The sequence below is a fragment of the Lepidochelys olivacea genome (assembly GCF_965140295.1).
Source record: "Lepidochelys olivacea isolate rLepOli2 genome assembly, chromosome: 10".
In the NCBI taxonomy this organism is placed as follows: domain Eukaryota; kingdom Metazoa; phylum Chordata; order Testudines; family Cheloniidae; genus Lepidochelys; species Lepidochelys olivacea.
The window spans coordinates 39,468,408-39,480,707 of NC_140420.1; the positions used below are offsets into that span (position 1 = coordinate 39,468,408).

A 12,300-nucleotide genomic window follows, 5' to 3' on the forward strand; every position below is an offset into this window, starting at 1 on the left:
ACTTGCACTGTGGGGCTCGAAATAGCTGTATAGATGTTTGGGCTCAGGCTGGAGGGTCTGAAACCCAGTGAGGGTGGAGGGTCTTGAAGCCCAGGCTGCATCCCAAGCCCAAATGTCCACACTGCTATTTTTAGCTGTGTAGCACGAGTCCGAGTCCATTGACCTGAGCTCTGAGATTCATTGCCGTGAGGGGGTTTTACAGTGCAGACGTACCCCTAGAGTTTAAGGCCAGAAGAGACCCCCAGATCATCTTGTCCCACCCTCCAGTCTTTCACAGGCCACCAACACCCTCCAGCACCTGCACACCAATCTCAGCAACCAGCATTAGATCAAATCATTGGAGCCCTCAGGAGACTGAACTATTGTGTGCCAAGTCAGAGAATAGGAAGGACTGAGGTTCACCATTGCCCTAAGCTCCTTTGATGGTAGGAAATTGATTTAGTGGGATACACCCAGATGATCCTAACAGGGCCGACAGGCAGGGGACAAGTGATGGAGCCTGATGGCATTACTCTCCCTTTTGCAGCTGGTATTTTGAGATGGGCTTGACTGATAGCAATCCAACCCACACCCCACAAAGCAGAGGGGTGGCTAAGTTCTTCCATGTCTACCGTACATCATAGCTTCTTGCTCACTGGGCATTTCCACCTTCTGGTTTCAGGCTGCCCCCTGCTGACCACCACTGGGCTCTCAGGCCTTGTTCAACTTCAAGATCTGGAAGAGCTGGAGCTGACCAACTGTCCTGGTGCCACCCCGGAGCTGTTCAAGTATTTCTCCCAGCACCTGCCGCACTGCATGGTAATCGAATAAGCAGCCCCAAGGATTGGCCAACCTTTGGAGCTGTCTCCTTCAATCCCAACCCAACACTGGTCAACCAACCAGAGTTATCATTTTGTTTTAATTTTGTTATGTTTTGGGAGAGATGCTAACGACTATGTTGATTTAAACCACTCACCATGTGTACAGCAATCAAGAGTTAGTTAATCACATCAACGCATTGGATGAGGACACCTAGAGAGAGGGGTATTTGCGGTCTCCGTAGAGATGGGCACCCATCTGTTCCATAAGACAAAACCTCCTGCAAGAATCTCTCTGCAAAGTTTGTAAATTTTCCACGCCTCCATCATCACTCATCTTCTTTGTAATGGTCTGTCCTGAAAAAAAAAGTTAAAAAACACAGCCAAACAAAAAACCAACAAAAAATGAGCAAACAAAACAAAGCAAATGAATGACCATGATTGGAGAGTTGGGGTGGGTTGGCACGGTTTCATGTCCTGCATGGTGTCCCACTCAGTGCTGGATCCCATGTGGTTTCTGCCCAATGTCTCATGTCACAGCAGTTAGAAGTTCCTTCTGAGACCCCCCACACTTCTGGGGGTCTTGGCGGTGAGTCTGGGGGAGGGGCCTGATTGGAGCCCCTCCCCATTCTGGGTTCTGTGTTTCCATCATGGCATATGTTGGCAGGAGATGAGACAGAAAGCTTAGAAGAAAAGAGGAGAATCCTGAGGGACAGAGAGACTCGAAGGAGAAAGGATGAAATTCCTGATGCCATGTGTTTGCTCTGTCTCTTAATTACTTCAGCGGGACACTGCAGGGTCTGCCACGCTGGAGACATTTTAAAAAATAAACCGACCAACGCTGTGAAAGAGAAGCACAGGGCCCGTTCTGAGGCTTTTGGCAGGCCGGGTGTCTTCTGCTCCCGAAGATGGAGCTGATATGCTGCCCATGATCGTCTTGTCTTCATTGAAAACATGGATCCGTGAGCAAGTTTCCTGAGAAACAAACAAACCCAACTCCCCACCCAATCCTCTGAAAACCCAATAGCCCCAAGGTCACATGATCTGGGGTAGACGGTCGCCTACTGCTGTTTTCATTTTGTTAATAAGATGTTCTTCTCAGAATAACCTGCAGCCTTCGCATGCTAGCTTGCTTCAGTCTTGTGGTAAGGTAGGTTCTGGAATGCATAGGGGCTGGGAGGGTCTATGGGGCAGCCCTCTGCCCAGCTCCAGTTCTCTTCCAGTGTGAAGCTGGTGTGGCTTTGTATCCAATCCACATACATTTATTGGAGTACAGGTTTAACTGTGGGAGCTAGGAGCCTAAAGCAGCTCCGCCTCCTTCACCTGCCTGAGCCTCCTTCAACTATCTCCCTTCTAGAGCTGCAGGCTCAAGAAGGGGTGAGAAAGCTATGGCGTCCTACTGGGCTTGATTTGTGGCAGCATGCCTTATGCCTGGCAGCATCTTTCCCCAGGCTCACCTCGAGGCCAGCTCAGTTCTAGGACAGAGGGAAGGCTGGCAGCACATCAATCAGACCAGCCTGGGATCCTACGAAGGCAGTGGGCCCTAAACTGTGGGGTGCAGTCCCCAGGGGGGTGCGGAGGAACTTCCAGGGTGCCCTTTGCTCTGTCCCCAGCTCATCTCCAGCCCCACCCAGGCCCCAGCCCCAGTTGTAGCCCCCAGCCCCAGTTTAGGGTTACCAGGTTATTCACAGTAACAAGCCTCTGCCACTGGGGGATGGGGGGGGCTGTGGAGGCAGGAAGAGTAGCAGCTGCTACTGGAGCCTGGAGGAGCACTCAGCACCCGCTCCAGCCAAGAGAGGTACTGGAGGCTTCCCCGTCCTACTCCACTCACCCCTCCACCCCGGAGCATGGCTCCCACACCCCTGTCCTGCTCCACTCATTCCCCACCCCCAGAGCACAGCTCTCCCTGCCTCATCCTGCCCCACTTACCCCCACCCCTAGAGCATGGCTCTCTCGCCTCTGTCCTGCTCCACTCATTCCCCACCCCCGGAGCACGGCTCCCCCTCCCCTGTCCTGCCTCACTCACCCACCCCCCGGGGGCCCTGGACCAAGTAAGGAGCGGTGCAATCAAAAAAGTTTTGAGACTACTGTACGAAGGTGACCACCTTTTCAAAATGCAACAATGGAACACATGCAGGGGTCCCGCCCCCTTCAGTGGCCCCAGCCCCTACTCCTCCTCTTCCCCCTGAGGCCCCACCCCCTGGGCAGGCCAGAAGCCAGAGCCAAGCAGTAGTAAGAGCCTCCCAGGCAACCTGGGCTGCTGTGGGGAGCCCTGGGCCTGTGTCCCCACCTCCTTGGGGCATGCAGTTCAGGGCAGGTAGAGGAATCCACAGCAGCCCAGACTCCCTGGATGGCTCTAACTACTGCCCAGCCTGGCCAGCAGCAGAGCCTCGGAGGGCGGGGGGGGGGAGAGGAGGAGCAGGAGCGGGACGTCACGGTGGGGTGGGGCTAAGGCCCATCTCAGCTCCTGGAAAGAGGCTGGCACTGCCCCCTGAACCTCAGGCAGGGGCAGAGCAGCACTGCTGGGAATCCAGGACAAATGTCCCAGAGTCATTCAGCCCAGTACCGGGTCTTGAACTCTGCATTTCTGGGCTGTCCTGCCCAATTCAGGACAGGGTGGTCACCCTAGATACTGGCTTTTCCCTTCTTGCTACTCTGCCCTCCAGACCACTTGTGGCTCCAAGGGGGAGGCTTTCCCATGCTGCTTTCAGGCAGCTACCACTTTGACCTGCTGCTGGGCCCTGGCTCAAAGGAGCCCTTTACATCTCCCTGTGGCCTACCCACTGTCAGAAGCTGCCAGCAGGGTCCCCTACCCCTGATGCATCAGGAGGTGGCTAGGGCCCCAGTGCCTGAGCAGCACCTGGGTGCTTGGAGAATGTCCCCTGTGCTGCACTCAGGTCCCAGTCCAGGAGGGGCAGGGGGGATCTGAGAGAGGAAAGACCGGCTCAGCTGTACTGTCCGCAGCCCAAACCAGCTCTCATCAGCTGGGCTCTTTAGTCTTCTGGGGATGAAATCTCTTTTGTTTTGGTTTTGTTTGCGGGGAAGTGAGGGCCAGGGAAAGCCAACAGCTTGTGGGGAGCCAGGCTCTCTTCCCATCACTGCTCATTCTTGTGCTGGTGCATTTCTGCTCCATTTACTGCTTGCAGTGAGGTTGGAGGAAGCCCACTCCCAGCTTCATGTACTTGCATATATCTCATCCCATGCATGTCCCCCAACAGACTGAATTTACTGCTTTGGAGGGATGCCCCCCCTCCCTCTTCAGTCACCGTCTGGGCCTCCCCTCTCCTCCAGGAAGGAAGTTGATGGCAATACAGCCAGCTGGGTGGAGCTCCTGGGCTGGAGAGAGGAGCATGTTGTTTTCTAGGGATGGATGCAGGAACGTGTGATGAAGAGATTGGGATTCTGTAGGGGTGGTGTCAGGAGCATCACTCATTCATACCCTGTGGCTGACTCACAGTTCCTGGGTGCCTTGACAGTCTCCTGTCCCATTGTAATAAAAAGCCAGAGCAAATCCATCTCCTGTGGTGTGGAAAAATGGAGTCTGCAATGCAGGAGAAGCAGCCCCAGGACCTAATGCCAGTGTAGCTATTCCAGCATCTAAAGCCATCTCCCAGACACCAGCAGAAAGAGTCCAGGCAGTGACCGCTCTGTGTCTCTTCTCACAAGTCCTCCCAACATCATCAGCACTTTCTACACTGCTTCATCCCTGACCTCAGCCAGGAATGGCCTGAAGGGAAGGGTGCTGACCACAGCAGTTGTTTGAAGGTTCCCGTGGTTAGACACTTTCAGTCCTAATCTCAGTCCCTTCTTCTCGAGCAGGCAGGGCCAGGAGCTCTGTAGGAGGCAGCACACACAGCCTAAGAAGGGAAGGAGTGCCTTGCATTGCTCAGCAGCAATCTGCCCTGTTGCTGTTAGAAGCTCTTGTATTGAACCATAAATGGACATGGCGCTTTGCAAACTAGACCTGGTTCCTGCCCTAAGGCCCTTACAGTCTAGCAGTTAATAGGCACCCTGGTTTCAGCATAGGGCAGTAGGTAACAGCTGCTGATTAGGTGAAGCCAGGGGTGTAACTGGAAGGGCTTGTCATGGAGTCTTTATTACTAGCTGGGATTAGTGCCCCTGGACTCTATGCTGTCTCTATGACATCCACTGCCACTCCCAACATGCATTTGGTACCAGACACTGCAGCAGGCAGGGCGGTCTGGATCCCAGACCACTGGGCTTTCTCATGTGCTGAACAAAGCCAGGAGACTCTCTGCTGGTGCCAAAAAAAGGTTAGGGGCCCCTTTCCCGATTCTGAAATCTGTCCCTTCCATCTTCCCCATAGCCTCAATCCCTACCATCCAACCTCCAAGCTCCTGCCTAGCTCTCCCTTAACCCCCATCCAACCCTCAGACTCCCCAGCTCCCTCATGGCCCCCTACAGGCCCCCAGATCCCTCCACGGTCCCCCTCATTCCCCTCCATGTTGATCCAGCCTCCCACCCAGCTCTTCCTCCATCCTCCTTCAGTCCAGCCCTCAGTTCCTCCAGCTCTTATCCAATGATTCCTCCAGGCCCTTTTAGCTTCCCTGCTGCCCCCCACTTCCCTGATCCACCCCCACCTTGTTTCAGGCCCCCACAAGCCACCCCAGCTCCTCCCTTGGTCCCCTCCAGCTCTGTTCCAACCCCCCTCTGTTCCCCAGCTCTGAATTAGACCCCCCCAAGCTCCATTCTGACACCCCCTCCTTTTAACAGTTCCAATCCAGCCCCCTAGCTCCACCCAGTTCCTACCTAGCCCCTCTAGTTGCCCATCCCCAGTTCCCCCCAACTTTTCAGCCCTATGCAAAACAGCTGATGCTTTTACCTTGTGCAGCATGAAGAGTTGGGACAGTGTGTTACCCATCTCCGTCCCCCATGCTGCAGTTCCCTCATCCCTTCTCCACACACCCTTGCTGTCTGCTCCCACCTGGAACCTACGGTTGTTCTGGCCGGACGGGCTACCCCCTTTCCCTGGGTTAGTTGTGGCCACATAACCTTTTGGGCCCTGGTGCAACTGCACAACTTGCACCACAGAGGAGGGGAGATGACCCACAACACCTCGGACTACAGCTCAGCTGCTCAGTAATGAACTGGTTTAATTGTTTCTAATAAATATGTATGGACACAGCTTTCTTAGTGGACAAGAAAGAACTGATTTAGTAATCACTTTTTTATTACAAACTTTCATTGCCATAAAGATTTGTAAGCTTTAAGTGATCGATCTTTAGGCTATTTTGCAACTTCCTGCTCCATTGGCCTCTCCTTCCCTCCCTCCGCCCTCTCAGTTACTGCATGATTTCTGGGTGTATGAGGGGCATGACAGGGGAGCCACTAACTTGGCTAAGCTGTAGCTTTGGTTGCTAATTGCACTATAGGCAGGTCCTTTGCTCAACTTGCCAAAACCACTGGTTAGACAGCTGGAGCTTTGTTCATTTGACATTTTCAGTCTTCCCAGTGGAAACACTGGAAAACTCTGACCATTCCCAGGAAATCCACAGGGACTAACAGCTATGCCAGCCCACCTGCTGGGATACCCACTCCCAAGGCCTCTGAAGAGGAGCAGCTGTGGACATAGGGTAAGCAGGTCTAAGGTGCTGCTGGGCTAGGCCTGGAACCTCAGGGATCACCCCAAGAGGCTTGTTTCTCATGATGGTCTTCTCTAACTGAGGAATTCCTAGAGCTACTTCTGCTCAGTTGTATGGTGATGGGTTTTTACACGGGGTTCTGCTTCTTACACGGGGCCTGGAAGCCCCGATCCTCCTCAGAAATAACACTGCAGCCAAGTGCAGAGGGTCCTGAGGCATGTCTGGAAACAAAGAGGGCCTAGTGCAGATGAATGAGCAAGAAAAGAGAAGTTTCAGAGTGGTAGCCGTGTTAGTCTGTATCAGCAGAAAGAATGAGGAGTACTGGTGACACCTTAGAGACTAACAAATTTATTTGAGCATAAGCTTTTGTCGGCTAAAGCCCACTTCATCAGATACATGCAGTGGAAAATACAGTAGGAAGATAGGCTTATGCTCAAATAAATTTTTTAGTCTCTAAGGTGCCACAAGTATTCCTCGTTCTTTCTGCAAGAAAAGAGAGACTGCATTGGAGAAAGGTGAGCTGTAGAGCTGGATCGGCGGGAGGGAGGAAGGGAGCAGGAAGACTTTAGGGAGGGTATTAAAGCCTTCTCTTGCTTAGGTGCCAATATTTCTAGAGCTGCCCCTGCAGCCACCTGCAGATTGAACTCACTGTGCAACTATGGACCATGTGAATCTCTGCATCCCCCCAACTCCACCCCAATTACATTTTCCTTACTAAGCTGCTACTGCTAGGACAGGGATGTCAACAGTACCTGGCATCTCACTGCTGCTCAGTTAATAAGCCATCAGATCACACAGGTTGTTGCAGGCAGCCTCCCACACTGAGCTCTGACTGCTTCTGTGTACTTGATCAAGCAGGAATCCAGAGGTCACCTTCAGAGTTTACTTGTCCATGGAGATGTCTAAAGGAGTTCCCTGCCCTTTGAACTATTTCCTGCTCCTCAGGTTCTCTTCAGACAGACTTGTCTGCCCTGGGACACTTATGGCGTCATCCACCATGATCTATATTTAACTCTCTTCCCTTCTGAGTTCAGATACTGATTGGTAAACTGGAGCAGCCCAGAGGCCCGCACTTTACAATCCATTGTTTTTTCCCTTCTTGCTTAAACTTTGTCCCAGACCCAGCTGGTAAATTTTGCACATGTAAATTGAGATCTGTTGGCCGAAGGATAGGCAAGAGAAGACAGGTTAAGCATTTTTATGGAGTTGATCCTGTCAGGTGTTGAGCCCCTGCGACTCCCATTTTCTTCAATGTTAGTAGAGAGCTTTATGTGTTACCTTATTCACCGTAAGTGAGCAGGCACGGGACAAAGGTGACAACCCACAAGGACACAAGGATTATTACTGCTATTGCCCCAACATGCTAGATGCTGTATATTGTAACAGACAATCCCTCCCCCAAAGAGTTTATAATCTAAACAGACAAGGCAGACAAAGGAGAAATTGAGGCACAGAGTGATGAAGTAACTTGCCCTAGGACACAAAGCAGATCAGTAGCAGAGAATAAAACCCAGGTCTCCTGAATCTGTATCCAGTACTCTACCCACTGGATGACACTCCATCTTCAAGGAGGTTGCAGTTATCTGAACCCAGGATTTGCCATACTCAGTCAGACCATTGCTCCAAGTCCAATATTCTGCATCTGACAGCAACTAAAACCTGATGGTTCAAAGAAGGGGACTCCATAATGTGCCTGGCTAACTGTGCAATGGTGCCTGTGAAGGTGGGCAAGGGTAAACGCCTTCCTGACCCAGAAGATCATCAGTTTGAGAGTTGGCTGTTCTTCTCTGGGTTTGTAAATTGTTATAAATAGTATTGCTATAATTTTCTCCAGCTCTTTCCCAGATTAGTTTATCATTAGCTGTCTTTCCACCACGAGCTCTTACAATGCTTAATTTGGCCATGTGGTCTTATTGAAATATATTTTGGTGTGGGCTGGGTCCCCGATCCTTAAAATCCTGTAGTTGTTTGAGCGGAGCTGTTGTCTTCAATTGCAATTGAGGGCAGTTGGCACTTTGGTGGATTAGGCTGGTTCCTTTTGGGGACTGAGCTAGCAATTGCTTCTCTGTATTGCGATGATTAAGCCTCATATTTGTGTAGGACCCTGTATGCTTCCCCTCTGCGTTAGTGCCATTCTCCTGGAGCTCGAGTTTTACTGGAAATGGCTGAGCATGAGGTCATGGTTGAGGACTAAGAGCCAAATGAAGGGCCTATCCATCTGGCAAAGTGATGTAGAAATTGATCAGTGCAGCAACTTTGTGCTAATCTCACAAGCTCATTTGCTTTTAATCACATTATGTACCAGATTCATCCCTAGTGCAACACCATTGACGTCAATTTGAATTTGAAATTGGCCTCTGGTCTATACAGAGCTGTAACGTGATGATACCATGCTTTGGTCCCATCTGTGCAGGCAAGACCAAACCATGTTATAACGTGGTCAAGAGGCTATTGTGGCATAGATTCCATGGCACCAATCTGCCATTGCAGATGGTTTTTATGTATCATTTCAGGAGTGATACTGCTACAGGGACCAGGTAGAAGATAGCCTCATGCACAGGGGTTTTGAATGAAACTCTGAGAATGGGACTCTCCCACCCCTTACACCCAAAAGCTAGTCCTGCCCATAAATCTGATGCATCAGGTTGTCCAGAGTTTTCCATCTGCTCACTGGAGTTCTCAACAGTGGAAGGGGGTTGTGAGGAAGGTTTGGGCATGTTGGAGAAGCCAGCAAGCAGAGCGTGTCTTCAGAAAGAAATGGTGCATTTTTTCTTCTAAGGGAAAGGAGAATTCATGAGGTTGGCTCTTGGACCTGAGTGTGACAGGACCTTCCTTACGTTGTGGAGCAGAATCAGGACAGGATCTTGGAACTTCTATAGAATGGGTGTCAGCCAGTCTTCCCCTGCTATCCTGTGTTAGGGGATGGGCTGGATCAACTACTAAGTCTTTTCTACCTCTAACCCTTATGATCATTCTGTTTAGTAACTATATTTATTCGCCTGACTCTATGCTTCTCTCCTTTCCATACTCATTTCATAGTGCCTCCAAGAAGGTGATCCATTTTACTGCCCTTAAAACTTATCCTGGGGAACTTCACCTGAGATGGAAAATAAAATGTCAGATTTTAAAATGTGGCATGTCTTTACCCTCCTGCTGGTGGCTAAGGAGCTGACAAAGTGACCTTGTGTGGCAGTCCAGCATCGGAGTGAAGCAAACAGTATGGTTGCTGCTTCCACTGTGGTTTTACAATCAAGCGAACTTTACCGGTGGCTAGGCCTCCAAACTGGGAGTGTCACACAAGAAGTTAGTATTCTGCAGGGAGGGCAACCTTGGAAGGGCACAGAGATGCAGATTCGCAAAGTGAAAAGCCTTTCTTTGCAGTCATGGTACAGCTGATACACAGGAGCTCTGTTACATGAGGCACTGAGCACAATGAGAGTGTCTTGCTTCTAAAGGGTGTGAGAAGCTATTACATTTTATTTTAAAAAAGAGGGGAGAGGATAATTATAAAACTATATGGGCTACACTGTGCGTTTAGGGCAACCTCTGACTCGGAGTTATGCGGTGGTACACCTATAGTGCAGGAGCTGCCAGAAGCATTGGCTCTTAATCAGGCACAATGCCTACCAGAGTTCTGGGAAGCACAACTGTTTTGGCACAATGTAGTCAGTAGTGCAATAGGAGCAGGCATAATAACACGCCCCCCCTTACCCCTCTTTGCCTTCTTTGGAGTGACTAGGATCAGTGTCAGCACCTAACAGAGTCTGTGCACTAAGGGGAGCACAAGAAACCAATTGCAGGGGTGGACCAAGGGGGGGGGCAGCTTGGGATTTAAACTGTCTCCTGCAGTGTTGAAAGACTCAACACAAGAGCATTGTACTAAGGCAGGAGAACCAGAGAATGAAACTGACTTTAAACAGAAAGGGAAACGAGTTCAATTGGATTGTCCAAGCAGTGTGAGACGCAAAAACCAGGAAGCATTCTGCAGTAGAAAGTACTTTTGATTTTTAAATAATTTACAGAAATACATTATATGTATTATGTTATACACATTATATGACAAGATCCCTAACTGGTGTAAACTGGCATGACATCATGGTCTTACTGATTTATATCAGGTTATGAGCTGGAGAGACGTCCCAAGATTATTCCCAACAGTATGACCCTTTCCAGTTGTTTTTTTTAATTCTGAACTTTCCAAAGAGACGTTACTCACCCAGGCAAAGCAACTATGATGTTTTAGTTGGGTGACTTTTTCAAAAACCTGTGAGGTCAGAGAATGTGTTTGACACCAATCATAAAAGAACCAAGGCTTTCTTATGAGCCTGAACACAGTGCTGAGGCAATGAGGGAATTCAAGAGAAAAGCAACTAATTTCTAATTGGAACAATGAGTTTAAAAATATAATATTTAAAAGAATCAGGGGAGGAAACATTGATGGGCTGGTGTAAATTGGCAATGGAGCTATGCAGATTTACACCAGCTGAGGATCTGTCCCAATGTTCCTAAACTGGCTGACACAGATCATCCCAATCCTTACAGGGTTCTGTCACTGGCTTGGTTCTGATTCAAGCTCTTTAGCACCCCAGTTAGGTGTCCACTGGGCCAAAGTATTACTGAAGTTTCTGACATTGTGATATTTCAAATTACTATAGAACGAAAATAGATGGGGAGAGAAAAAAATCTGAAAAACATTTTCTTACTGTACATACGACCTCATTCTTCTGTATATTCTGAAGATATAATCTTATATTTGGTATGTGTTTCTTGTGCTATTTTATCACGTGACTTGTTTATAAAAATATATATTAAAAATTTTAAAAAATACAAGGCTTGGTTAATATTCCTGTCTCTGGCATAATTTTTAATATAAATCTTTGAACTATCTTTCATAGTCAAATGTACAACATAAGAAGGTATTATCCAGCAAAGTCAAATGCCCTATTCCAAAATATTATTCATATGGAGGTAAGGAGTACTTGTGGCACCTTAGAGACTAACCAATTTATTTGAGCATAAGCTTTCGTGAGCTACAGCTCACTTCATCGGATGCATACTGTGGAAACTGCAGAAGACATTATATACACAGAGACCATGAAACAATACCTCCTCCCACCCCACTCTCCTGCTGGTAATAGCTTATCTAAAGTGATCACTTTCCTTACAATGTGTATGATAATCAAGTTGGGCCATTTCCAGCACAAATCCAGGTTTTCTCACCCTCCGCCCCCCCCCCCAAACTCACTCTCCTGCTGGTAATAGCCCATCCAAAGTGACCACTCTCTTTACAATGTGTATGAAAATCAAGGTGGGCCATTTCCAGCACAAATCCAGATTTTCTCACCAGGTTTCACACAAACTCACTCTCCTGCTGGTAATAGCTTATCCAGAGTGATTGTACATACACATTGTAAAGAGAGTGGTCACTTTGGATGGGCTATTACCAGCAGGAGAGTGAGTTTGTGGGGGGGGGGGGGAGGGTGAGAAAACCTGGATTTGTGCTGGAAATGGCCCAACTTGATTATCATACGCATTGTAAGGAGAGTGATCACTTTAGATAAGCTATTACCAGCAGGAGAGTGGGGTGGGGGGAGGTATTGTTTCATGGTCTCTGTGTATATAATGTCTTCTGCAGTTTCCACAGTATGCATCCGATGAAGTGAGCTGTAGCTCACGAAAGCTTATGCTCAAATAAATTGGTTAGTCTCTAAGGTGCCACAAGTACTCCTTTTCTTTTTGCGAATACAAACACGGCTGTTACTCTGAAACCTGTCATATGGAGGTGTGGAAGAAAATAAATCCTCACTCTCAGGTTGGAATGCAACAAAATCCAAGACAGCTTTATTTCAGGCAATTGCCAGGGAAGAAATACAGCTGACAGAGAGCATCAGTTTCTCCAA

General features: G+C 49.0%; 2 protein-coding genes across 2 annotated transcripts in view; both read left to right on the forward strand.

Annotated features, from left to right (window-relative positions):
* Positions 1 to 1,535, forward strand: part of FBXL16 (F-box and leucine rich repeat protein 16) — a 72,842-nt gene extending 71,307 nt beyond the window's left edge. Inside the window, exon 6 of the mRNA XM_084641316.1 lies at positions 662 to 1,535. Within this exon, the coding sequence (XP_084497442.1) occupies positions 662 to 810 (149 nt within the window). The 3' untranslated portion in view covers positions 811 to 1,535. The remainder of the gene's footprint in view (positions 1 to 661) is intronic.
* A 168-nt stretch (positions 1,536 to 1,703) lies between these two features.
* The window catches only part of LOC311527389 (coiled-coil domain-containing protein 33-like), a 58,977-nt gene continuing 48,380 nt past the window's right edge, over positions 1,704 to 12,300 (forward strand). The window contains exon 1 of the mRNA XM_084641320.1: positions 1,704 to 1,947. Within this exon, the coding sequence (XP_084497446.1) occupies positions 1,837 to 1,947 (111 nt within the window). The 5' untranslated portion in view covers positions 1,704 to 1,836. The remainder of the gene's footprint in view (positions 1,948 to 12,300) is intronic.